Source organism: Cyprinus carpio, chromosome B22 (genome assembly GCF_018340385.1).
Source record: "Cyprinus carpio isolate SPL01 chromosome B22, ASM1834038v1, whole genome shotgun sequence".
Taxonomy (NCBI): domain Eukaryota; kingdom Metazoa; phylum Chordata; class Actinopteri; order Cypriniformes; family Cyprinidae; genus Cyprinus; species Cyprinus carpio.
In genome coordinates, this window is record NC_056618.1 from 18226241 (window position 1) to 18253598 (window position 27358).

At 35.8% G+C, this 27358-nt stretch overlaps 3 protein-coding genes across 4 annotated transcripts; 1 reads left to right on the plus strand and 2 right to left on the minus strand.

Moving 5' to 3' along the window:
* Positions 1–693: 693 nt before the first annotated feature.
* On the minus strand, positions 694–1985 carry LOC109047177 (protein BTG1-like). The gene is made up of 3 exons (XM_019064885.2): positions 1816–1985; positions 1518–1654; positions 694–1286 (listed from the first exon to the last, which is right to left on the minus strand). The coding sequence occupies exons 2-3, from the start codon at positions 1633–1635 to the stop codon at positions 949–951; spliced, it is 456 nt and encodes a 151-aa protein (XP_018920430.1). The 5' UTR covers positions 1636–1654; positions 1816–1985; the 3' UTR covers positions 694–948.
* A 562-nt stretch (positions 1986–2547) lies between these two features.
* LOC109047457 (ATR-interacting protein-like) lies at positions 2548–14189 on the plus strand. The gene is given in 16 exon segments (XM_042749072.1): positions 2548–2792; positions 4239–4536; positions 4669–4748; positions 4959–5038; positions 5040–5127; positions 5211–5326; positions 8181–8300; positions 8394–8443; positions 8532–8620; positions 8623–8660; positions 9884–10516; positions 11557–11699; positions 11776–11867; positions 13386–13472; positions 13673–13931; positions 14089–14189. Coding segments are annotated over 15 exon segments (2235 nt in total). The 5' UTR covers positions 2548–2792; positions 4239–4250; the 3' UTR covers positions 14163–14189.
* A 3167-nt stretch (positions 14190–17356) lies between these two features.
* Positions 17357–24964, minus strand: LOC109092827 (protein shisa-5-like). Of its 2 annotated transcripts, XM_042749277.1 has the most exons (5): positions 24585–24955; positions 23477–23636; positions 23003–23127; positions 20764–20973; positions 17357–17769 (listed from the first exon to the last, which is right to left on the minus strand). In XM_042749277.1, exons 1-5 carry the CDS (start codon positions 24643–24645, stop codon positions 17648–17650), a joined length of 678 nt encoding a protein of 225 aa, XP_042605211.1. In that variant the 5' UTR covers positions 24646–24955; the 3' UTR covers positions 17357–17647. The 2 variants fall into 2 exon arrangements, with proteins under 2 accessions (XP_042605211.1, XP_042605212.1); XM_042749278.1 differs by lacking the exons at positions 17357–17769; positions 20764–20973 and adding an exon at positions 22195–22632 and having other exon boundaries at positions 24585–24964.
* Positions 24965–27358: the final 2394 nt, after the last annotated feature.

The following is a 27358-nucleotide window of genomic DNA, read 5'->3' on the forward strand; positions in this document are numbered from 1 at the left end:
GTAGGGGTTTTCTGTACTGGCAAACAATTAGAAAATGCTTAAATTAGGTAAAAATCCAAAACTAAAAACAAGAAATATGTGAGAGACATTTTTAGAGCCCTAAGTTTGTTGTATTTGGTCAAGTAAGACAATAAAACCTTTTTAAATAATTAAGTGACTACTAAAATAATACATTTATGACTATGCATGATTTCAAATGTTTATGTAAATATAAGGAGACTAAGAAAATGAAATGAAAAGGCCTTATAAATATTTAAATACAAAGAAAATTAAATGTATCTCATTTAAGATCATCCATAAAAAGTATTGCCAGACAAAAAGTTATAATATTGATACATTTTATTTTGTGATTCACATCCAGAAATTTCATTCTTTGTTCTGGACTTTTTTTTATTTTTTATTATTCAGTTAAGAACATGTGACTTAAATATGTAATGTTTGATGTCCATTTCATCGTAATTAATATTCATTTATTATTTAATTTAATCCCATATACATAAAACTTTAGGAAAAAATCGTTTTTATAGATTTTAAGAAAGATGCAAAATCTGTAGCTTGTCTAACTATAGTAAAGTGCTTGCTTGTTAAGTATTAAAAATGAACATTGTAGGTATGAAAAGTCCTTTGTATGGCTTATGTTTTGATCAAATCGATGTATCAAATATAGTTTCATGGAATAACCACAAAAGGCCATTTATTTTTTTTAAGAAATTCATAGAAAACTTTTAATAGAAATTTAAAAAAAAAAAAACATGACTGTACAGGGAGCTTAAAAGACATTTAATCAAAATACATCTGTTTTCAGCATGAGGTCAATAAGATGAAGAGTTCACCGTTGATTTAAAAAAAAAAAATCTCTTAAAAATACAAGGTTTAAAAAGAAATCGAACGTGAGCAATGCCTGATTTACTGTGCTCACGAGAGAAGCTAAATACACAACATCGCTCTTCAGCTGGAGCAGGTCATCATGCCGTAGGATTTGGACGGACTCGCCCGTCCGATCCTCAGTTCATCTTTGCAGCTGTCTGCCTGGTTTGTGTCCGACGGAGGCGCGGACTCATAGAGGACGCATATGGACCCGTCCTCTCCGATCCGGTAGGACACTTCATAAGGGTCGACCCACATGGTGAGCTCGCTTGGCAGCAGTGAAAAGAGTTGCTCTTTCGTGAGTCCGATCGTACAGGCCGCTTTGCCGATCAAAGGGTCCATCTTGTGGTTGATCCGGATGCACCTGTAACCCGAACCTCGGTAGGGTGCATTTGGGAACCAGTGGTGCTGATAATGATCTGCAATGAAAAAAGAAAAAATTAGGTTTTGGTGCAATGAAATATGGCATTTGCAATTCTTTGCCAAAGTCTCTGGTGCTTTAAGCCACAAAAATGGTTCAAGTTTCAATAAACCTTCATCTGCTTTGTTTCCAAACAATGTTCAATTTGATCATAAACTACTTAATTTGTGCCATGATGCGGTTGAATTACTTCTAAACAATGGAAAGCTCACGTCCGATCCTTTCTTACCCCCCAAAGCTTCTTCCAAAGAGGATCTGAACTGTTGCAGCTGTTCTTCTGAAAGCAGCCGTGTTCCTCTCAACAGACGGGTGACAAAGTTAGCAGCAGTAGAGACTTCGGTTTTCATCGTGAAGTTTTCGCATGAGCTGAAAGGGGAAACGCACGGAAACCGTGAAATACAACCAAAAGTGAAAAACAAACGAGTTTCTTCAGATCAATTAGCTGAACTCAACAGGCCCAGCTGCTGTCTTTGGCACGTTCCTTTGTTCAAAACAACACGAAAAATCGCCACGTAAACGCCACCGACCTGTTCCAGTGATTCAGAGTAGGGGCACAGAGTGTTCCTGCAGCTGCTGTGAGTGCTTTTATCGACACAGTAGTGAAAACGAACAAATAAATCTGTATTTTCGACCACGAACTTCCTCCTTCGTCGGTGGCTCGCGCTAGTACGTGCAGCTCCAGTTCTGAGCTCTGATGGTAAACACTGCGGCCACGCGCCTCAGCCAATCAGAGCGCGACCTCGCCGTGACGTCACCGACCAGCTCTCTCACATCAAAACAAGTGAAATGCAGTTGTTACATTTAGTACTTTTATATACTTGTTTATAGAGTGTGTTGCATATAGTTTATTATATGAGCAATTTATATATGTATATTTATTTCAGTTTCCTCCTGTGTGTCTCGGTAGCTTGAATTGTTTCGTACTGAACAAGTTCACGTACTCGACTTGATTGTACTGATTGTAAATGTTTTGAGATCAAAGAGACCGCGCAGAGGAAATTACGGATACCTTTTTAAGTGGCCCTTCAAACTCCAAAGCAACAAAAAAAAGTGTGTACTTAATGTTTTTATACTTTGGCAAACTTGATGAGATAACTTTTAAATCACTACTTTGAGTTGTTTACTAAACGAAGTCGTTCGAAGCGCGTTTGTGTACGACACTTGTCTCACGAGCGATTCCGTATTACGTGCGCTGTTCAGTAGACCAATCAGAGCGCGCTGTAACGCACCAGGTCGCTTTTCAGCCAATCAGGTGAGGTTTTACTACCGTATGCGGTTTCGGCTGGCCGCGTGGACCCTCCTCCTCACCGAATGAGAGGCAAAGCTCGGAAATGCTTCTAACTTCACAAGTTTTCTGTTATTTATTTGTTTAGTATTTTATGTTTCTGTTAATAGTTCAGAGTGGCACTTTATTTGGAGTGTGTACAGTTTGTTGCTGCATGCGGAGAGTTTGACGAGCCGCGGCAGTTCATGCAGGAGTCTGAGAGAGACACTGGAGCAGCAGGTAACTGATCACCCTGAGCACTGTACCACAATCTTACCATGGTAAACTCAGTGTGTGATGTTCAGACGACCGTTCAGTGTAGGCTAGGTATTATTGTTTACCTGTGGTAGGAAAATAATTGAATTATTTACTTTGACCAGTAATATCAGCATTATGATGTTGTCAGTTGGGTCTTTGGTTTATACTACTGATGTTAGTTTCTTTTTCAAATGGCTAGTTTGCCCAACATTCAATTGTGTGTGTGTGTGTGTGTGTGTGTGTGTGTGTGTGTGTGTGTGTGTGTGTGTGTGTGTGTGTGTGTGTGTGTGTGTCTGTCTGTGTCTTTTCTCTATTATAGATCAGTGGCCAAATCTCAAAATTGTCCTTTGGTGTGACTGTCCCAAGCATGGTTCGATAAACTTTTAGAAATTTAAAAGAAAAAACATAAAAATGTTAATAAATACCTCTGGCATAATTGTACAAGTGTCTATTTTAATAAATGCTAATCTTTTTTTTTTTCATCATATATTTCTGAAAACGTAGGAATTTGATACATGTTGTCTCTGAAAACCATGTCCTCTGGAGTGACACCATCTCCTGATTTTAAATCGGCCAATCCCAGAGAAAACTGTACTTAGCTGAAGGACTCAATTCATGATCGTGTTACAGAAGCCCATGACAGTTTTCTCTCAGAACTGTTCAAATATTTAATTCATTTGGTAACACTACAAAAGTGTTATGTTTTGTTGTCCTTTGGTGTGACACCCTGAAATTATATTTTTTAATTAAAAACTATGTTAAACTACGTAATCATGGAAAATAATGCAAATGTGTCTTCCTGACCTATAATGACAGGTTAGCTCAGAGTAGCAAGGTCATTAATTGACAGAAAAATGCTGAAACGTACTCCGGAGTCACACCACAGGACAAAGACATCACACCAGAGGACAAGCTCTCTTTAAAAAGCATTTTAAATGAAATAAGAATCGTTTACTCCTTGTCATTGTTTTTTGATCATTTCCACTGTTCTTAAATGCAATACTTACATTAATTAAACTCTTTTCTGATGTTTTTGCAGAAAACTTGTACTGTTATAAAGTGTCATGAAAATAAGTGATCCTTTGTTTTTGAGACGGAAAGAATTGAGTGAGAGAAATCAGTGCAAGAAAGAGGACACGGTATATATATATATATATATATATATATATATAGAGAGAGAGAGAGAGAGAGAAAATGAACAGTGATCCACGCAGACACTTCCTACTGATGCACTAAAGCAAAAGACAGAAATAACTGACTTAAAACCATTTTTAGCTGCTGAAAATACTATTTATCTTGGCCAGCACTGTGTGTATGTATGTATTTATTAAAAAATATGAACACACATACTCATTCTTGATCATGACTACTTTCATATTAAATATCTACTGAACATTAATGGATAATGCTTTATTTATTTCCCAAAAGCACCTGGTTGACATGAACTTCCCGCCAAGCAAGAGACTGAAGGGCCATCAGGTACCAGCTGAACCCGACCCGTTCGACGATGACATCGGTTTCACCCAGGACGACCTGGAGCAGATTGACATCATCGCGTCGCAGGCCGTCCCCGGAGACGGCAGGTCGAAGAGAACGTTTGCTTCTGTATTCGCTTGCGCTGATGAGGAAAGCAAAGCACCTGTGAAATCCGGCCGGAAAACATTTGCCATCGGAGACGGCTGCAGCCCGAACAACAATAAAGAAGTGCAAAGAAAAGATGTGTTCGGTTAGTAGAAGACCTTTTGGATGCTCCTTTCTCAAACGCTTCCCTGTCTGATTTCGGACCAGCCATTTTTGTAATATGGGTTAAACTAGAAATTGAGTTGAAGTTTTACGTGTAATTTTGTGTCTCTCACAGCGGACGGACGTTCCAGTAAAGATGGAGAAGATCTGTTCTATAAGCAGTTAGAGCAACAGCAAGCAGACCTGAAGAAAAAGGTGCGTTCTTCAACACAACATGCAGCTCATTTGATTGGTTCTTTGTAGTTTGCAGAAAATTTCTTTATTTGTGCTCATAGGTGCTCCGTTATACAGTTTACTCCTAAATTTCGGTCAAGGTTGGGTCACCAAAACTGCTGTTGTTTAGTTTTTCATGACTCGAGATTTAAAAACCAGTTCTCATCTCTCTGCATTTCTGTTGACACTCAGCTGAAGGAGGTGGAGGAGGAGATCCTGATGAAGAACGGAGAGATCCGAGTGCTGCGTGACTCCCTGAAACAGATCAATCAGGAGGGAGCAGCAGCAGCAGACCCAGCTCGCCCTGGAGAAAGGGAAAGCTCGCGCTCGGAGCGAAAGCGAGAAGGAGCTGTCCAGGAAGGTACGGCACGCGAGTTTGACTGACAGCCTCACAGAGCCACCCAAACATTCATGACATCCAGCTAAATGCTTGTTTCGCTGCAGATGCAGTCGCTGCAGTCAGAGTTGCACTTTAAAGAAGCCGAGATGAATGAAATGAAAGAGAAACTTCAGAGCGCTGAGCGCGGAGGAAAGAAGCCCGGCACACCTGCACCAAACATGTAACGCAGCTTCCTTTTGTTTGTCTTCTAGAGAAAATGGCAATGAGAGACAGCTGTTCTGTGGTCTGCACTGTCTGTTACAACATTGTGTTCATTTAGGCATTTCTTTTTGTTCATATTCGTATGCTCTCTCGATATCACGTTTGAGTTCATGAGTTCGCCCACCAATGTGTGAGAGGAACACAGCTTTCACTCTCAACCAAACTTGCATTACTAGCCCCAATCAGATATTTTTGCTCTTATAAACACGAGATGCGTCATATCTGATGAATGGAAAAGAAGCCTTGGGTCTCAAGTGCGACATGTTGAAAAAGCTGCGAGGCGCAATGGTCAAAGATTTCCATATTGCGTCATATTTACATAGAAAAGCAGCAGAGCTTTGTAAACCGCTCAGAGTAATCACGTCATCTCCAAAAGAACAAAATGATTGCCAGAACGAATTTACCGGGATTTCTGAAAGAGTCATTTTCAGAGTCATGATACCATAAAAGAAACTTCCCGGTAATTTACCAGTAAAGACTGTATGTGTGAAAGGAGCTGAACTCTTCCTCTGCATATGTGGTGAGTTTGGGTTGCTTAATTAACGTTCATCTGGGAAAACTCACTTGTTTTGTAACATAAATCATTCAAACCTATGCCAACACAGGAGAATACATCAACATATTTCTAAATATGTGATTTATTGTACATGCAATTTCAAAATAAAAGTTTCTGACTTTGCATGTGGCCAAATATTAAAATTAAATGGGGTTGAATCACATGAAACATCACCAGGCCGTTGGCGCCCTCTGCAGGTATTTGTTATAATGTGTACTTGGTTTTGATACTTTATAACAGTGTTGTTCAATAAAACCATGTACTTGGTTTTGATACTTTATTATTGCCTCATGCCTCATATATATATATATATATATTTTATATATAATATATATATATATTATATATATATTATATAAGTTATATACCCTAACCCTAACTAAAAAATATATCAGATTACTTGATTCGCAAAATAATCATTAGTTAAGCACTAGATTATGTAAAACCCTTCAAAATACAACTGCATTGTTTTATTTTTTGTGATTTTAAAAAAACAACTTTTTTGTCATTTGAAAAGTTCTTAAGTATTAAAACACTGTCTCGTTCTAGTGAACCAAGTATCTGCATTTTGTCTCACCTTGTGAGCTAAGTGTATTGTCACGCCCCTAGTGTCTATGAGTGTGATAAAGCTCAGAATTTTCCAAGCGTATGATACAGCTTTCATTCTTCAGGTCAATCATATATTCATGAAAATATATTCAGTTTGAATAAGGAAAGCTTTAACTTTGCCATAGTATCCTTTCATATGTTAAAGTTGCCACAGTCATTGCAATTATTTTAGTTTAATTTGAAAGATAATAACAATATTGATTTATTAGTTTTATTTGCTTAGTTTAATTGATTAATAAGTGAGGTCTGATTTTAGTCCTTGAAAACCAAAAAAGTAGTGCAAGTCCTTGAAAGTCCTGGAATTTTATTTTGCAGTATCTGTACGAAACCTGATTAAGTTACCAGTTCTTGGACCATTTTAATGTTTTTGTCATTGTTAATTGAACTGAACTGTAGTTTTCTGTAGTAAACTGTCTTTGCATATTTCCTATTTTATATTAATTTCCTAGTATTCAATTGACCATTATTTCTTTTGAACAAAACAGTTTCAGAAATGTCATGTTTTAGATTGTAGGTCGTCATGTACCCGGTCAAGGAGAAAGCTAACCAGCAAAATTTGATATCAAAAGCATCCTAAATGTTTGTGTGTTTGCACTGTTTGTAGTGAGTAACCTTTCTAGGTATTGCTGTTTCTAATATCCCACCATAATCTGTAGTCTGAACCTGTCATGGACTAATGGCTGATACGTTACTAATTAGTTTCAAGGAAAATCGTTTTCTTTTTTTGTTGTCCACCCCCGGTTCAGGAATTTTTTTTTTTTGCTTTAACCCCTGAGATTGTAAAAATATTGGTTATAATTATCAATTATATATATATATAAGCAAATCTATATATTATTATATATATGTATATATATATAATATAATATATATAGTATATGTATATAGAATATATCTATATTTATATATATTTTGCATAGTAACTAAAGTAAAACACTTTTTATTTTTTTGATTTAATAATATAATAATAACAATGTTATTAGTAACATTAATTAGTAACATTAATAGTCATAACTATATTATTTCATTATAAAAGTAATAATTGTTATTTGGAATGTTATTGTATCGTTATTATTGGTGTGTACATGTAATTTTTTTTATTATTATTATTATATTAATTATTAGTATTATAAGTGATAGTAATACTATTATTATTAAATAAGTAAACAATTATTTAATAATTGTTGTTATTATTAAATCTAATAATTTACTATTAATGAAAATGATTAATAATAATAGTAGTAATAATTATTCTTATTGTATTAACTACTATTATTATTAAATAAGTAAACAGTAATAACATTATTGTTTTTTGTTTAATATTTTTTATTGTTTTTTTGTTATTGTTAAACAGTGTAATATTAAAGTAAGTGTTATTAAAAAAATAATATTAATAAAAATTGATTGTTTATTAAAAGTAAGGTATTACTGTATTAATAAGTAAAGTATATATATATACATATATAATATATATATATTTTATAATATATATATATATATATTCTTTTTATACTATTAGTATTATAATACAGTGTTCACTCTCCTGCGAGTCATTTTTTAATTTATTGACAGAGTAAAAGGTTACCTAAAATCTGATCTAGACAAATATGAGTTTATTTTATGTGGTGTTTTTGTTGTGTTAACACAGTGTTCACTCTCCTGCGAGTCAAGCGTTCATGACTAAAGAAAACTTCTCAGCCAAATTCTCCAAGAAAACATCTCCTGTCAAAAAAGGCCATTTATTAGAGCACATTTCCTGTCTGCTGACATATTTCCATTCTCACATTTTCAAACTCTATCAGACGGTAAACCAGCTCTCCATCAGACGGTAAAACCAGCTCAGTCCAAACGTTTCCCTCACAGAAGAGCCACGATTGGACCGAACCCTTGGCTCCGATCACCAACCAGAAGGTAGCCGCTGATCAGATGTCTTGCACTGATCTTCTTGTTTCTGTTTTCTCAGTGTGTTGCAGTGATGCTGTGGTTTGTTCTTCTGTAGGCTGTGTGTTACTGAAGCTGCTGCTGCAGCAGCCGCTGGATCCGAGCGCTTTGGGTCTGTGTCACCTGCTGTCCATCAGCCCGGACGCTCTCTGCCAAACATCCCGTCACAGCACGGATACATCAGCCTGTAAGCCACTGGGACCCAGCATCCGAATTAAACACATCACACTTCTGAGTGTATTTGTGCGTGTCCTGAAACATGAGAAAACTACTATAAACATCAGTTTCCATTACATGCAGCTGTTTGTGTTGGGAAATCTTCGGCCCACTTTTACAACATTCATCATACAATGCTGTAAGGATGGAAATTTCCATTGCATCATTTGTTTGGTGGTATTTTCCAGTGGAAAGTTTGAACAATGTCAACTGTTTAAACACTGATCAAATATACTTTATAGTCACATGAGCAGAGATGCATATGGTTCATTAACAAAGCCATACAGAACACGTCACTTTACTGCTTCACATTCATTTCAGAAATTATCAGTATTTTTTAAGACATTTTACAGACATTTTTATATTACTATTAATATTGTTATTATTATTATTACATTATTATTATTATTTTTATTAAAATTGCATTTGTAGTATGTACTAATTAAACTAAATAGAACAGAATACTGTACTTTGATAACAGTAACTAGTATTATTATTATTGCTAGTTGTAGTCATAGCAGTCGTTTTTTACATCATATTTGCTTTGTGCATTTTTAAACATTAAAATATTATTATTTGTTGTATTTTATTATTAAACTAAATATAGAATATTGTTAACAATAATTATTATTAATGATAATATTTTAGATCACATTTACTTTTTTCAATAATAAAAATATTATGATTTGTTGTATTTTATCAAATTATATTTAGAATATTGTATTAATAACAATAACTATTATAATATTGTATATATTGATCATCATTTTTACATCATGGCATTTGCTTTTTTTGCATTTATTAAAACATTTTGTTATTAGAATTGTATTTTATTATTTATGTTAAATATATTTTATTAATTACAATAACTTTTGTTATTATTGCTAGTAGTAGCAGTACTATCATGACGTTTGAAATATAACTTTTGAATTTCTTAAAGTATTATTTGTTGTTTTATTATTTATTACATTAAATATTATAAAAAAAGTACTAATACTAATAATTTATTATTTATTTCTGAAAGTAAAAAAAACAACAACAGGAAGAGCTTAAAATATAGTGGGAAAAATCTTAAATTGGCTGATCTTCAGGCCTAGAAAACTTGTGTGCAATTAAATGTTTATAGTATCTTTAAATATCTGCTTGAAAAGGTTGGACTGTAGTGAATTTCTTTCTTCTTCCCTCTTTCTTCAGGGGATCTTTGGCAACTTCCAGCTCGTCCTCCACAGAATTCAGATCGTTTCACCGTCCTCAAGCTCAGTTCCACCAGCTGCAGAGTCTGGCTGCGTCTGCTCTGTCCGCGTTAGCTCTCCATCACCCCCATAGTGTCCCACATAACCCAGACGCTGCTCTCCAAATCACCCAGCGCTCCTGTCCGTCCGCGGTGCACTTCCTGCCCCTGCTCAGCTTCCACATCAGCACATACTGTCAGTCGCTGGAGAGCTCAGCGAGGGCCTCGCTCCACGGCAGCTCTCCGTCGGGATCGTCTGACTCCAGTCTGGAGGAGTCTCTCAGCGGACAGGAGGAGCTCGCCCTGGCCGCCCTGAAAGCGCTCTGTCATATAGTGTGCTACAGCAGCGAGGCTCTGGAGGGGGTTTTGTGTCATCAGGAGGACGTGAACCAGCCACAGGGTTCGAAAAATCTCCTCAGCGCCTATGAACATCTGAACGGGGAGACGCAGACACAGCTGCCTCTTCTCAGGAGGATCCTACAGCTGGCAGATCCGGCCTTCATTACCTCCGCTGGCCAGAGGCAGGCGCTAGTGAGCGCTAGTTTGAAGACGCTTCGTTTGCTGGCTGAGAGAGCGCAGGACAACCAGCTCTTGAGGTTTAGCATCATTCATATACTGTTAATAGTTTTTGTTCATATTTTGAATTAGATTTTATTTTCCTATTTTCTGTTTGAAATTTATTTTAGTTAAAGTTTTAATAATGTTGATTGTTTTTTTTTTTTTGTCATTTTTATTAGTTATTTTTTGCTTTATAGTTTTTATTTTTTAGTATTATTATTATATTTTATTTACTATTTATTAGTTTTAGTTTATTTCGTGTTTGGACTGCTTAAAATTAAACTAAACAAAAATGAGAAATATTGCTAACTAGCTAAAACTAAATATATATTTTTAAGATTTTATATTATTACAATTAATACTTATATTAAGTAACAAAAGTTTTTTTATTGTTTCCATTTTAGTTTACTATAATAATCCTTTTAAGTGCCCATGTGAGTGTCATCTATCTATCTATCTATCGATCTATCTATATAAAAACAAAATATCCAATGAGAAATAATGTATAATAGCACTAGATTTTATTTCAGTTCTTTGGTTTTAGCTTGAATTGGCTACTACAATGCAGCGTTCTCAACATCTGTCAATTTTTATTATGACTAATAAAATTAACAATTTGTACCATTTTTGCATAGAGTGCGTAATATTAGACAGAATTCGATTGAATATAAATGGAATACTTTTTTTATGCAGTAAATTAAATAAGCAATGTAGTGAGGTCGTGTGAGTAACTATTTCACATGATACTTTGAATGTTGCATACTATATACTGTATTCATGTTGCATACTGTATTCTATTTCACATGATACTTTGAAGAACATCAGTTTTTAGGAGCACAACAGTTAATTTTATAATGATTACTTCAGAAAATTAGACATCCTCAGTGCTGTATGAGACCAGCAGATGTGACCTCTGGAGGGACAGCTTGTATATACTAGTATGTAGTATGTAGTGCAGTAGTTTCAAACAAAGCCCTTTTTAAAAAAATAGTATTATTTGTTTATTTTTAAATATTATTTTAGTAAATCGTAATAATGACAAAACTTATTAAACTGCTGTCTTATTTCTCAAATGTAGACTCCAGGTGGTGATGTCAAGTCAAGTGTTGTCTAAATGTCTGACTCTGGAGACGTCCTACAGAACTGTCCATCTGTGTGTGAGATTTCTGTCGTTTATCATCTATAATGAAGAGATGGCCACTAAACTCTGCTCACATGAATGTAAGTGTCTTTTAGTGCTCCATTAAGCGTCTTGTGTTGGCATGATTTAAGAGGATTAACCTCCCTCTTCCCTTAGATCCATGTACTTTCCTCAAAATGTTCCAGTACATCACCTCTAGACCGGATAAATCCGCTTCTGAGGATGAGTGGTCTCGTTTAGAACTAGAGGTTATTATCTTGTACAAACCTGATTCCAAAAAAGTTGGGACACTGTACAAATTGTGAGTAAAAAAGGAATGGTATAATTTACTTATCTCATAAACTTATATTTTATTCACAATAGAATATAGATAACATATCAAATGTTGAAAGTGAGACATTTTGAAATGTCATGCCAAATATTGGCTCATTTTGGATTTCATAAGAGCTACACATTCCAAAAAAGAGAATAACCAGTTCCCCCAATGCTGTGGCTAAAATAGTGGAGCAATATCAGAAAGGAGTTTCTCAGAGAAAATTCGCAAAGAGTTTGAAGTTATCATCATCTACAGTGCATAATATCATCCAAAGATTCAGAAAATCTGGAACAATCTCTGTGCGTAAGGATCAAGGCCGGAAAACCACACTGGATGCCTGTGATCTTCATGCCCTTAGACGGTACTGCATCACATACAGGAATGCTACTGTAATGGAAATCACAACATGGGCTCAGGAATACTTCCAGTAAAACATTGTCGGTGAACACAATCCACCGTGCCATTCGCCGTTGCCTGCTAAAACTCTATAGGTCAAAAAAGAAGCCATATCTAAACATGATCCAGAAGCGCATGGATTTTCTCTGGGCCAAGGCTCATTTAAAATGGACTGTGGCAAAGAGGAAAAACTGTTCTGACTAATCAAAATGTGAAGTTCTTTTTGGAAAACTGGGACTCCATGTCATCTGTACTAAAGAGGACAAGGATAACCCCAAGTTGTTATCAGCGCTCAGTTCAGAAGCCTGCATCTCTGATGGTATGGGGTTGCATGAGTGCGTGTGGCATGGGCAGCTTACACTTCTGGAAAGGCACCATCAATGCTGAAAGGTATATCCAAGTTCTAGAACAACATATGCTCCCATCCAGACGTCGTCTCTTTCAGGGAAGACCTTGCATTTTCCAACATGACAATGCCAGACCACATACTGCATCAATTACAACTTCATTGCTGTGTAGAAGAAGGATCCGGGTACTGAAATGGCCAGCCTGCAGTCCAGATCTTTCACCCATAGAAAACATTTGGTGCATCATAAAGAGGAAGATGCGACAAAGAAGACCTAAGACAGTTGAGCAACTAGAAGCCTGTATTAGACAAGGATGGGACAACATTCCTATTCCTAAACTTGAGCAACTTGTCTCCTCAGTCCCCAGACGTTTGCAGACTGTTATAAAAAGAAGAGGGGATGCCACACCAGTGGTAAACATGGCCTTGTCCCAACTTTTTTGAGATGTGTTGATGCCATGAAATTAAAAATCAACTTATTTTTCCCTTAAAATGATTATGTTGTATTCTGAATAAAATATTGAAATTTCATCTATGTTGTATTCTGAATAAAATATTGAAATTTGAAACTTCTACATCATTGCATTCTGTTTTTATTCACAATTTGTACAGTGTCCCAACTTTTTTGGAATCCGGTTTGTATTATTGAATTTGAAATGTATTACTTGCATAGAAGTGGTATTAAAAATCTAATTCCTTTGTCAACAGTTCATCCGGTTATTAACCAAACTGTTCACACAGAAGACAGGAACATGGGCGGCTCTGTGTGAATCATCCTGCCAGTGTATTAATGAGGTATGATTCAGACATAAACACCTTTTTCCCCCTCAAAATCTGTTCGTTTGGAAGTGAAACCACCAAAAATATCATTTATTTTTAACAAATAATAAGACAAAAAAATAGAGAAACACAATGGGAAATTATTATTGTTTATAGGGCATTCAAAACAATTGCTATTGAAATCTCTGGTACTGACCACATTTTCTCCTCCTCAGGTGGTGCGGACAGTTGTTGTGGTTTTACACAAACAATGGCTGAAAACAAAAGGCAGAGGAAGTCACACAGTGGGTAATCGGAGCTGGACGAGTCCTGGATTGCAGGTACTGCGAGAAGCTCTGATGTTACTGCACTGGCTATTGTTGAAGGACTCGTCTTTTTCCGAACACTGTCTGGACGTCCTGCACATGTACGATCAGGTTATTCCTGCCATCAGAGACACGTTCCGTCTGGTCCCAGATCTGTCTGAGAGCGAAGGTGGGTTCGTGTCTCTACATTCAATTATAGTCATTGATGCCAACGTCATTTTGATTAGCTTGAACATTTGTTATAGCACATTTAACATCCTTTATATAAGACATTTATCTTGAAATTAGTCCGTTGCAGTGCATTAAACTGCATTATATCGTCATAGAACTGGCTCTGGAGGAGATCTGCAGATCTGAAACGGAGTATGTTGAAGACATGGATATGGAAACAGGGTCATAATGATCAAACACAAAGTCAATTTTCCCTCCCGAAACATTGTGCTCGTCTCGTGTCCTCAGATTTTTGTTATTCTTTTAAAAACTGATCACCAATGATCCGAATTAAAGAATTAATTCTATTGAACCAGTTTCATTATTAATAATTGTGTGGATTAATGCTATGCGGAAATGGATCCTCATGAACTGTAGTAATTTGCATGGCTATTTGCACGCTCAAAAAAATAGTTACGCGGACATGTATTTTGATTTTAGGTAAAATAATTTTATAATTTCACCTGTATATTATCCTAAAACAAAACAAACAAAAAAACTGATTTTAATGTACAAAACAATCAGCATTAGCAACAAGTCGAATACTAGGACAATATTACAGGAATATTAATAGCGAAGTCATCTGAGGTAAGGCAAAATGGTGCCAAAATGTGTTTTGTATTTAAAGGCAAGGCAAGTTTATTTATATAGAAAATTTCATACACAATGGTAATTCAAAGTGCTTTATAAAAGGAAGTAAAATAATCATAAAAAATATAATCACAACAATAAAAACAAAGAATTTAAAATGTTTAAAATGACTTAAAACAGTTAAGAATAGAAAAATGATTATACATAAAAACACTGCGGTCAGTTCGGACGTAGCACAGTGCCCATTCAGTAAATTCACAGCTAAACAGATGAGTTTTGAGTCTAGATTTAAATCTGGCTATTGTTATAGCACATCTGACTTGATCCTTTGATCTGAGTGGTCTGTTAGGTTTATATTCAGTGAGCATATCTGCAGTGTATTTAGGTACTAGTCCATTGAGTGATTTATAAAGGAGTAAAAGTACTTTAAAATCAATCCTAAATGTAACTGGAAGCTAGTGTAAGGACCTGAGGACTGGTGTGATATGTTCAGATTTTCTGGTTCTAGTCAGAATTCTGGCAGCAGGGTTTCTGGATGAGCTGCAGCTGTCTAATGGTCTTTTTGGGAAGGCCGGTAAGAAGACCATTACAATAGTCCACCCTGCTGGTGATACAGTCATGAACACGTTTCTCCAAGTCTTGACTGGAAACAAAAACAATCTAATTCTGACTTGATTTTTTTAGATGACAGTATGCTGATTGAGTTACTGCTTTGACATGACTACTGAAACTAAGGTCTGTCTCCAGAATCACACCAAGATTCCTGACTTGATTTTTAGTTGTTAGACTCCTAGAGTCAAGGTATGCATTCACCTTGAAAACATCATCTTTGTTTCCAAATGCAATGACTTCAGTTTTCTCCTTGTTTAACTGAAGAAAGTTCTGGCTCATCCAGCTGTTAATTTCATCAATACATTGGCAGAGGGAGTCAATGGGGCTGTAGTCATTTGGCGATAAGGCTAGGTAAATCTGTGTATCATCAGCATAGCTGTGAATTTGGTGATTTGGTTCTTTCTCATTATTTGACTTAGTGGGAGCATATACAGGCTAAACAAGAGCGGTGCAAGAATTGAGCCTTGTGGGACTCCGCATGTCATGGACGTCCACTTAGACTTAGACCCTCCTATACTCACATAATAGCCTCTCCCTTCTAAGTATGACCTGAACCACTTGAGTACCATCCCAGAAAGCCCAAAGATCTAGCTACCAGTCTCTGTAGAAATATGTTATGATCGACAGTGTCAAACGCAGCACTGAGATCTAGTAATACCAGCACTGATATTTTTCCAGAATCAGAATTTAAGCGAATATCATTTATTATCTTTGAGCGCTGTCTCTGTGCTGTGATGCGGTCGGAAACCAGATTGAAGATTGTCCAGGTATCCATTTGAGTTTAAGTAGTAGTTAAGCTGATTAAAAACAACCTTTTCAATAATCTTGCTTATAAAAGAAAGATTTGATATTGGTCTATAATTGCTCAATATGGTGTTATCAAGATTGCTCTTTTTCAGGAGGGTCTTTACAACTGCAGTTTTCAGGAAGTTTGAGAACGACTGCAATGCTGCGGAGTGATAATACAGACTTGAATGTAGCATCGGCTTCAGCAAAGACATTGAAAGGGACTTTGTTTTTCAGCTCAGGGTACTGATTAACGGCATTGCTATTAAAAATTGGGAAATGGCTGAATCCTGCTATTGACCAATCAGAATCATCAAGAGCGCTGCATAGTAAAATAAGGTAATGAATTTACAAATTTAAGACGTCTGCGGTTTCAAGAAGCTACATGGAGTGTTGTGTACTTTCTCAAGATGACCAAAGTATCTTGAAGCGAAAATAGTTTTTAATTAGAATTATTCAACAACACGAGTATGCTCACTTCCTCTAAACCCTTTAACTTCCTGTGTAGGTAAACAAATGTTCTGCCTAATATGTGAAATGAGAATGTCTGACAATTTAACAGTGATTCCAGCACAATTTATTTTTATTTGCGGTTGCAAACATGGAGATGCTTGAATACATAGAACATTTTAACGTAAAACAAAGATCAGTTTTAACATACAATACAGTTAATAAACCAAGAATATCTCAAAAATGTGACCTGACACACCCAACAGGAATCTGTAGAAGATTGTACCTATGACCCTAACTTCATAACATGGAAGAACATGTCGCAGCATTTTCCAGAGAACCAAAACAAAGCAGCCAAACATCTTACAATTTCACCCTCTTTCTGACCTTCAGTGGCTTTTACTAAATGTTTAAAAACAAGTGTTTCACATTATTTAAAGTCATTTGGCTTCCAGTCAGGACCGTATTACGGCCATGCTTTCCTCACACAGCAATATTCAAATCCTTTTCAGACCCTCAAGGAAAGAGTTCACAAGGGAAACATACAAAATGTGTTGACGCCTCCCTTCATAAACATGGAATTTCTACAACATCCAAAACCCAAATAACATAAAATTATCCGAAACACACAGTGGGAACGTTGTGTTTAAGGGGTCCACATGTAATTTGGCCTGCAAAAGCTGCATTAAATAAGGCATATTCTGGATCTCTGAGCATGAGGACACTGTTACAAACATTCACAAATTCATAAACCTGAATGCTACGTGAATCGTGAAAACATCTAAACAGCATGCTGGCGTTATTCAAATGCACCAACTGATAAAGTGTCGACGTTTTGTGCAAATTCCCAGGATAAAATAAAGCTGGTGATATTTAAGGCATTTCAAGACGTATCATATTGTCAGTTCTGAGGCTGATAAAACATATTCCCTTTTGCTTGGTGGACAAAAAAGCATTATATGGCTTGGAGTCATGCACAATGGCTGGAGTAAATAAAAATATATTTATATAAAATTAAGTGTAGAGAAAACAATGATAGCACCACAAGCACACAATGATAGCGAACGCTGATCATTTAATTCCTGACCCAGATTTATTAGAGGATGCCGTCAACAGTAGATGTACACTGCGCAATTGTAGGATAAAACTACGTAACAATCAACAATCCAGGTTGTGGTTTAGTAGCCGGTCTTTGGTTGCTCCATGTAGGCGGGGTTGTAAGCCGGTTGAGTCGAGCTAGTCTGTTGGTGGGGGTGGTGTGTGAGCGAAGCCGGGCTGAACTGGTGGTTGTATGGGGTACGCAGCCTGCCCACCATCATACGCAGCCTGGCTGTAGGAAACAGGATATCCTGGGCCTCCTGGAAACACATGCAGAATTACAGCTTCACTATAAGTCGATGAAACCTCTATCCCACACACCCTTTTTTTTTCAATTTCAATGTAGAGCGAAACTTTATAATGAAAACCATGCAATTATTTTTAGATTCTAGCAAGCAAATTGAACCCTAAATCAGTTATACTTGTTATTTTAATGCTATGATTCAAAAGTTTGGGGTTATGGGTTTTAAGAAATGAATACTTATATTCAGCAAGGATCCATTAAATTTATCAAAAGTAAGAGTAAATATTTCCTTTAGAATGTTACAAAAGATTTGTTTTTCAAATAAATGCTGTTCTTTTAAACTTTCTATTTATCAAAAGAATCCTGAAAAAAAAATCTGTTTCACAAAAATATTAACTGTTTCAACATTAATATTAATAAAAACCATTTCTTGCGCAGTAAATCATCATATTAGAATCAATAATAAACAAACTATTAACATAACAATCTCAAACTTTATAATCAAAAACAATAACAAAAAAAATACAAAAATAAATCATAACGAGGACAACATTTTCAACATTTTAAAACAAATATCTTAATCAAGATAAATGCAGGCTTGGCAAGCATAAGACACTTCTTTCAAACACAAAAAATCTTACCAACCCCAAACTTTAGTGTAAAAAAACTGCTACGAAATGGTTTAATTTTTTTTTTTTTTTCTTTTCATTTTAACAAAATTTTCATACAGAATATTAAAAACAAAAAATACAAAAACAAAAAAAAAATAAAATTCAAAAATAAAAAAAAACAATTTTACAAAATGTCAAAAGGGCATCTCTATAAAGCAAAATTCACTTGATAGATGTGGGAGATAATGCCACCCATTTAAAGAAAAAGTAGAAACACAAACAACTTTTCAGTGCTTCAGGTCTCATCAGTGACAGAAAGTGATGATAGATGTGGGAGATAATGCCACCCATTTAAAGAAAAAGTAGGTACAGTAACAGTTGACGCAAGATTTATGGACATTTTTATATGAAAAATGTTATTTTTAAACAATTTAATGTTGTAAAATAATTGACTCTTTGGGGCTTTTATAAATAAAATGAACATCACACTTTACCAGCCCCCACCCACGATTGGTGACAGACACTGCCGTATTTTCAGCTAACCCCCCCCCCCCCCCGAGTGAGCCGCACACTATCCGCTATGTTTATCTTCAGCTAGGAGCATTTCAAAGCAGCATTCATGTAAGAAATGTCATCTTATTACAGCGATAGAAGTTGTTGAGTCCAGAGGAGTGAGTGACTATCTGCTTTTATTTTATTGTTTGGGTCATATTAACAGCGTAGACAGCACTATAGGGAATTTTTTTTTTTTGTAATATTATTTATAGAGCACTTTTCAGGCTCCTGTACTGTGTATTACGCTGCTGTCGCGTAATACGTAGATCTAATATAAAAATGCGATGTCTTTCCCAGCTGTTTACGTTCACAGACATAACAGACTGTGTTTGTAACTTGTGTATGTTTTTAACAAACTTGTGTGAAAGACTTTGTTGAATGTTCCTGGGGGCACGATTTTATTTAAACAACTAATTATACATTTTTAAACCAAAATATAAGTATGGAACTAAGTCGAATCTACTTAAAAAGTTTTTTTTTTTTTTGCACAACAAAAAAGGCCGTTTTTTGTACATTTTTAAAGTAAATTAAGTATGAAACTAAGTCAAATCTACTTAAACTAAGTTCTGTAAAATTAGCGAAGAAAATAAGACATTAACATGGCCAGTTACAGTTCGATGAGTAATTTCTACTTAATTATGTTATGTTAACTCAAGTAAATTTCACACAGTCACAGGCTACTCAAACAATATAGCACTGAAGAAAAAAAACATCAAGCTATTAAAGCATGTGGTTCACTTACAAACATCTAAGTAAGCAAGTAGACAGCTTGCGATCCTTTTTAAGATAATGTCTACTCAATAGAGTTATTACCTAAATAAACAGAGACCTTTGTACATGATACACAATGACAGCACAATATAAGCTTATTAATTATTCATGCCCCAGTGCATGATGGGAACAACAGGATCATAACTTTGATATTTACTTAAAGAATCCTTGTAAACATAAACAAATGTGTACCAATAAAGTCCAAGTAAAATATACTTAAGTTCAAATTTTAATTTCTACAAGCTTAAATTGTGTACCAATATAGAAATTAATCTTTTTTAAAATTCTTGCCTGAACTAAATTATTTAATGTAGAAATGACATTTGTTTTTACCTTAATTTTAAAAGACGATGTCTCTATTTTTTTGTTCAGTGTAGACATTAAACTACCTTAATTTTAAAAGACGATGTCTCTGTCGTAACTTTGCAGATATGGTTTGTGCTCAAACATAACTACGAAGAACCTTTGTTTTGTATACACAAGACAGAACTATCTAAGCAGTAAAATCACTTAATGCCAAGTGCATGACTACAAACAGTATAAAAACATGTAAACCAAGTACATTACCAATAACAAGTAAAAGATATCCACCACCCCTTTTGTGAAAGTATAGAATTTATGCTCTAGTATTCGCATATGCCCAACAACCAACATTTTTTTCAGTGCCAACACAAAGATCACCGTAAGACATTGACCTTAACAAGAAAGACATGTCTCTGTCGTAACTTCACAGATATGGTTTTGTGCTCAAACAGCCAGGGCACAATAACAAAGTTAAAAGAAAAAAGTACATCACCGTAAATGTTCACAAGCAAACATTTTTCTGAACAAGAACACAGAATGAATCATCCAATCAAGTCACAATATCTGGAATTCAATACTTGAATATGATTCTTAACAAGTGTCATACTCAGAACACAAGTCATTGAGACAATGAAGGATTGCTAAACTACGTGATGACAGATCATTGCCAAATAAAAACTTGCAACATTCACAGCATTTACAGCAAAATCATCATGCATTTTTGTATATACTGCCCAGCTGACCTGAACTTTCCTCTTGTGCGATCTTACCGGTCTGCTGATATGGGGGTGGTGGTCCCGCTTGATATGGCTGGCCCTGATATGGTCCTGTAGGCATGGGTTGTCCTCCATAAGCTGGCGTGCCGGCGTACCCGGCCTGAGACGGTATGGGCTGGTACGGCGGGTACTGACCTCCCTGCACAACAGGCTGCTGAGGTACTGTGGTGTTTACGACTGTAGTGGTCGTTGCTCCCATAACAGCTGTAGAAACAATCAAAGGCAAACAAACATGAATACAGTAATTATACAATACCACTTAAAAAATTCTATTATTATCACCAATCAAAAATTCTTAAATAATACCATAAATAAAAACAATTCTAAATTATCATAAATAAATCCTATATTTGACCAAAAAATAAATGTATTTGCCAAGAGATAATAGTAAAAACAGTACTATTATGAAATATTATCAATTTAATTGTTTTAGTTTTAAAATATTTTAAAAATGATTTATTCCTGTGATTCAAAGCTGAATTTCCAGCATCATTACTCCAGTATCACATGATCCTTCAGAACTCCTTAACATTAGAGAACCTCAAATATAAAACTTTACCACTTTTTTATGTGTATATATATATATATACATACATATATATATATATTATGTAGGCCAGATAATGTCTGCAACCACAATTACAGCTGTAGTTCCTCTTTGTCTTTTTTTTAACCAAATAAAGAAGGGCGGCCAAATAAATGTATGAAACAACAACAACAGCAGTACCTCCTCTTCGCCGTTAAATGGTGAAATTAGAAATGCACATATATAAGTGAATAAGTGTAGGACTGCTGAGTAGTCGGATCGTCCATCCCTTGGACAAACTGTATAAATGAGTGTGCAGACGCAGACTCGGGGACAGTCTCTAAGCTTCATTATCTTTGATCTTCTGGGATCAAAACCTCAAGACTTCTAGAGTGATTTCTCACAGAAGCAGCAGAAGCCACACCATTATGTTATATAAATATTGGTATTATATTAGCCACCCTGCTACAGATATCAGCACTGGCTATATCATGTAGCTCTGTTAAAAAAAGGTAAACTATATCACAATTGTAAATTGTAAACTTTACAACAACCCTAAAGAATATCGTTCATGTTAACTGAAAATAAAACCAATCCACCCTGTGAAGAAATGCTGTTCTGCAACCTCACATACAACCAACAACATATTTCCAGCCAGGGTTACTGTAGTTAACCACAGTGTTAAAAAAAAAATAAAAACTTTATTTATAAAAAAAAAAATAAAATATTTTTAATATAAAAAAAAAAAAATCTAATTTTCATTTAGTTTAACTTGATGTGCTAAAATAACTAAAACTGAATAAAATCTGTATAAACATTAAAAACTAATAAAAATGAAACACAAGAAAAAAAGTATAAAAACTACTTCAAAATATTAATGAAAAACTATAGCCTAATAGTATCTCAGTGATACTAAAATAACAAACAGGTTGAAAATTTCAGCAGGTCAGTGAATTTACCAGCGAGTCTTTTATATGATGAACACACTTTTAAGAACTTAAAAGAAAGGGTGCACTGTCGCTTTAAGAAGGGTACTTTCATTGCTAGTTCCCAGAGTGGGAAGCCAAAACACTTCGAAGTTCTTTCCCCTACGTAACTTAATGTTTAAAACAGACATTCTGAAGGTGAGACGCCAGCTGTCATGTGAGCATCTTGTGACACACAATCATTAACAGTGACTACAGACACTGTAGGCCTCTTCCTGTAGCACATGGGCGCTTCCTCCCGCTTGTGGTTGCTGTGCACACAGTGAGTCAGACTGGGTGGGGAATCCCAGCATGCTCCAATACTCAGTTTTTCCACTCTCAGAAGAAACATTCCAGCATTTGCAGCATAGGCTACAAGGTCAGAGAAAGTCTAAACTTGTGGTAAAAAGTGTCTTACACATGGGTCAGTCGGACAAAACATGCCCAGGTCATATTTTGACCCAATAGTTAATATATTATGCATAAAAACATTCTCACTGTAACACGTTCAGACCTTTTGACTTTCATTTGGTTTAAAATATTAGAGACTTTTACTATATTTTACATGGAAATAATGCTGCAATTAACATGGATTTAGTGAGATTCAGTTTGAGAAACTGCCAAATATTTTCCATTGGCTTCACATTTAAACATAGAACACGACCCCCCGTCCAATTATAGCATGTCTCAAATTTTAAAAAAAGAACAAGAATGGATGCAATCTGCAATGGCAGACACTTACGTCTGGGTGTTCGGCACATTTTGTAGAGGCAGCAGCAGGGGCAGACGCAGCAGACGATGAACATAATGATTAAGATCACGATCCCCGCTACTGTCACACCGACAGCAATAGACTTATAATCATTGCTTTAGGACAGAATATGAAAAAAGACACGTTAGAAACACACTTCAATGGTTCATATATGACCTAATCACAATCTTATTAAAAAACGCAGACGCAATCCCTTTAAAAACACAAACAAAACTCTAAACATCCCGAATATCGCAGCACTGGGACTTGAACTCAACCAACGGCATCACAATCTATTTATCCAGTCAAACAAAAATGGGGATTGTGTTTAGGAAGTCATTATTTCCAAAACCTAGTTTGGTGATGCAAGCGACACAGAAAGAGTAAGCAGCAGCTGGTGCACTCTTGTCCGTATGAAACTATGAAATACATTTTTTCTAACATGAGAGAAGTAAAACTGCTCACAAAAAACAGTCCTCTTGAGCATCTTCGGATAACTTCCTCAATGGATTGGAGCAGCAGGATCGATCATCACACGTCCCACAACAGAATTCAAAATACCCACATTTAATGGAGGGCTTCAGCACACCAGTGCTGGTAATGTAGCTTTTGCAGTCATCGTCGGCTAAACAGAAGCAAAAAGACAAGAAATAAATGACATTTTGTCCAAACATATATTATAGGGGTTGTTTAACCACAAATTAAAATCTTGCTATCTTTTATTCGATGTCAGGTCACTCAAACCCAAGTAGTTGGAATATGACTTAGAATATAGTCATTTAGATTATTTTAATGCTACTTTTATGGCTTTTAAGGGTTTGATAGAGTAAATAACTATCTGTTTTTCTTGTATGTAAATGAGCAGCACAGATTTCTGCAAAACGTCCTCTTGTGTTTTACGCAAGAAAATAATAAGAATTGGAACAACATAATTACATTTATTAAGTAATTCCTGAAAGCTGTATTGCATCACTTGTTGTGAGCTGATTTTAGACTCTTGTGGTATGGGGAAATGCATCACATTTCAGATGTTTTCAAATACACGGAAACTTCGTAAGACTTCATAATGATCAGACATTTCATATAGCCTACACAAAACTCATGCAAAAATTTGCACTGGATACTTAAACAGATTACAAACAATATCCATATATTAACTACACTGAAAAACTCGGTGTAGAAATAAAAAATAAATAAATAATTGCAAGCACACTGAATTACGTGTGAAATTTGTAAGTAGAAAGGCTCAAACATTTTTAGTAAAACGTACTCCAATAATCTTTTTGTTTACTTCGAAAAATAATTTTTAGAATACCACACACACACACACACACACACACACACACAAAAATAATAATAATAATAAAAAAAAATTATTACAAATGGCACAGAAAAGTCATGCTTTAGCACATAGCAGAACAACAGAATACGTGCCAGCGCTTTTCATGTCGTTTGTTTTCTCAGGACAGATCCAGCTGTATACTTAGCAGAGGTCGGTTTACCCGGACACATCGTCAACAAGAACAAGTTTGAACGCTAAGAGGCCGTTTCTTTGGGTATTTTAGACACTTACCGAATGTCGCCGTGAATAAAACCGCAGACAGGAGCAGGAGAACCGGGACGGTGGACGCCATGGCACAGCTCTTCCGCTTCAATGGCTCGTTCAGCGCGGATGTGGGAATTTGAGAAGACGCCTACAGGTCTTACGAGCCCTGCTGTAGGCACAGTTAAGACCAGTTCCGCTTATTTTACAGGTTTAACTGTTAACCACGAGGCTGCTAAGCCTGTGACGTCTAGAGCGTAAACACGGGATGAATGATTAATGTTTTCGAGTGTAATATCACGAAATAACACGACGCACAACACACGACGTTGCTCTCACAGCAATGAGAATCAGTGTCTGAATAACGGACAGCAGTTCTGTCTCAATCTGGATCTCACAATCAATACATACCCCTCCCATACTGGAGCCGTTATGGATAAGACTAAAACTAAAGTCTGCTAATACATTTTAAAACTGTAGGTCTGGTCGTAAGCTGGTTTTGGGGACTAGAAAACAGCTACCTGGGGCCCCAGTCTCCTATTTATTTTTGTTTTCTTTGCTTCACCGTTTATTTTCTTTATTGCAAATGTCGGAACTAAAAATACACACACTGTTTGTATGCCAAAGCTTAAAGACTTTAATAATTTCTGTGATGAATTGCATGTGAAATCACCAATACTTCAGTCTCCGGTACACTTAAAGTTGGCATTAGATGAAAAATCACCCTGTTTATTTTCAATTGCACATTTTTGTGAATGATTCACTGATGTAGGCTATATTTACTTTTTTTTACCGTGCAATTTTGAATTAAAATCTAAAAACTTTATCTTCTAATAAAGTGTCTATCAGGTGCATACTTCAGAATCTTACCAGAAGTAGGTCAGGTACTTTGTAGATAGATACTGTGAAACATACTGTTTTTGGCCTACTATATAGTAGGAAAGTATGCAATTTTGGATGCAGCCAATCAACAACCAACTTTAATCCTTTGGCTTAATTCTATTAAAGTCATTTACAGTTAATATGCATCATTTGCAAGTAACCCTAATGACCCAAGGAGCATTTCATTGTCCGATCATGCCTTAATTTGGACATTTCTGTCGTGTTGCGTCCTTCTTGTGGGCATATCCTAATTTTGGACTTTTCAGTGTCTATTTAATCTTTTGAATAAATGAATCATACTTTCGATCTTATTCATTTCAATGAACGTGTTCACATATGCTAATCTGAGATGTGAAAGTAGACAAGATTAGGCGGCTACAGTGAGGGAAGGAGTGAAAAGTTCAGTGAAGACAGTTCCCACGTTTCATAGTGAATCAGCCACCTACGAGACATTGCGTCATTCACACTCATGTGCTGTGTTACTAATAAAATCAAAGTTATTTACAGTGCACCGCATAAATGAGTACACCCCCTCTGAATAAATGTAAAAGATATATTTTCTTAATGATCACTGATATATTTCATGGAAAGATGGCAAAATTGAAAAATATTAAACATATGCTTAATAAAAACAACAAAATACAAACAAATACTTTAATGTAAAATAAAAAAATCAAACAATTTTGAAATAAATGAATGAATAAAGAAATTACAACACAGATTTAATTCAGAAACTGTATAATATTCTAGTACTTAGCATGTCCTCCAGAACTTAAAGTATGCTGCTCGGACCCTTCTTGGCACTGAGTGTACAAGATCATGACAAATTTTCACATCTGTCCTGTTTAACTCCTGGACGACGTCCTTAAATGCTCTGGTCTTTAATGGGGAGTTTTGCTCATCTCGTCTCTACAGAATCCCCCAAAGCTGCTCAAGAGCGTTAAGATTGAGTGAAATACATGTCCACTGAAGGATTTTCACCTCAGGAGAATGAATATCTTCATTGTCATGCTGAAAAAATGCCCAATAATGCAGGGAATGAGGGGAGGGTAGCATCTTCTGTTTCGAGGACTGGAGCACTGAACGTCACTGACACTGTGGGTACCAAGCACTTCTCACTGTACTCCTCCTCTAGCAACACCAGAACATTTTGGATGCTTTTGAATCCGAAATGATTGACTTGGTCTCTTGAGACCAGAATATGGATTCCTAGAAGTCTCTGTTTTGGGCCTTGGAAGAGGTTAAATGAGTTTATTGTGCTTTGGCTGCAGTCGGTAGTTCTGGTGTGGATAAACAAGCATGCATGTCACTTCTGCAGGCTACGTCTTACTCTGTGAGATGAAGTGTCACTCTTTTCATAGCTTTTGCCGGCTCTGAGACACTTGCATGTTATTCCTCCTGCTCTTTTTCTATCAAAAATTCACTCGTCACTAAATGAAAACTTAAAGTGAAGACCTGAGTATTTCAGGAGCCTTATCACAAGTCCATAGTTTTTGAATGGTGGTGTTACTTATGTTACATTTTCACACTTAAAACAATAATTTGGTATTCCTCTTGCACCATTGTCCTCTTTTGTGCTAAGAAATAAGTCACCTGTCAGTTCTCTCCCAAGTGCTTCCACTGCTGCCAGCATTAAGTCTGAGTATGAGTGGGCTATACTACACTTTTAATTTGTCAGGAAATTACTTGTCTTTAAACGTTTTGGTCAAATATACCTACCTGTTGATCAAAAATAACCTTAAACCTATACATTTTGTTTTTTATTATTTAGTAACTTTCAGGAGGGTGTACTCATTTTTGCAACACAACATTTTATCACTTTCATAAGAAAATCGTATTTTGCTGAATAATTTTGGCATTCTTCTTTGGTAATTGATCAAGCAGGCTTGTTGGAACATTATATCTCCAAAGAACCCTAACAT

Coding starts and splice junctions, on each gene's coding strand:
- LOC109047177 (XM_019064885.2), bottom strand. CDS start 1,635: ATGAAAACCGAAGTCTCTACTGCTGCTAACTTTGTCACCCGTCTGTTG. Junction 1,287..1,517: donor TTTGGAAGAAGCTTTGGGGG/GTAAGAAAGGAT, acceptor TTTTCATTGCAG/ATCATTATCAGCACCACTGG.
- LOC109092827 (XM_042749277.1), bottom strand. CDS start 24,645: ATGGCGTCCACCGTCCCGGTTCTCCTGCTCCTGTCTGCGGTTTTATTC. Junction 23,128..23,476: donor GCTCAAGAGGACTGTTTTTT/GTGAGCAGTTTT, acceptor TCTGTCCTAAAG/CAATGATTATAAGTCTATTG. Junction 17,770..20,763: donor ACCCCCATATCAGCAGACCG/GTAAGATCGCAC, acceptor ATGTGTTTCCAG/GAGGCCCAGGATATCCTGTT.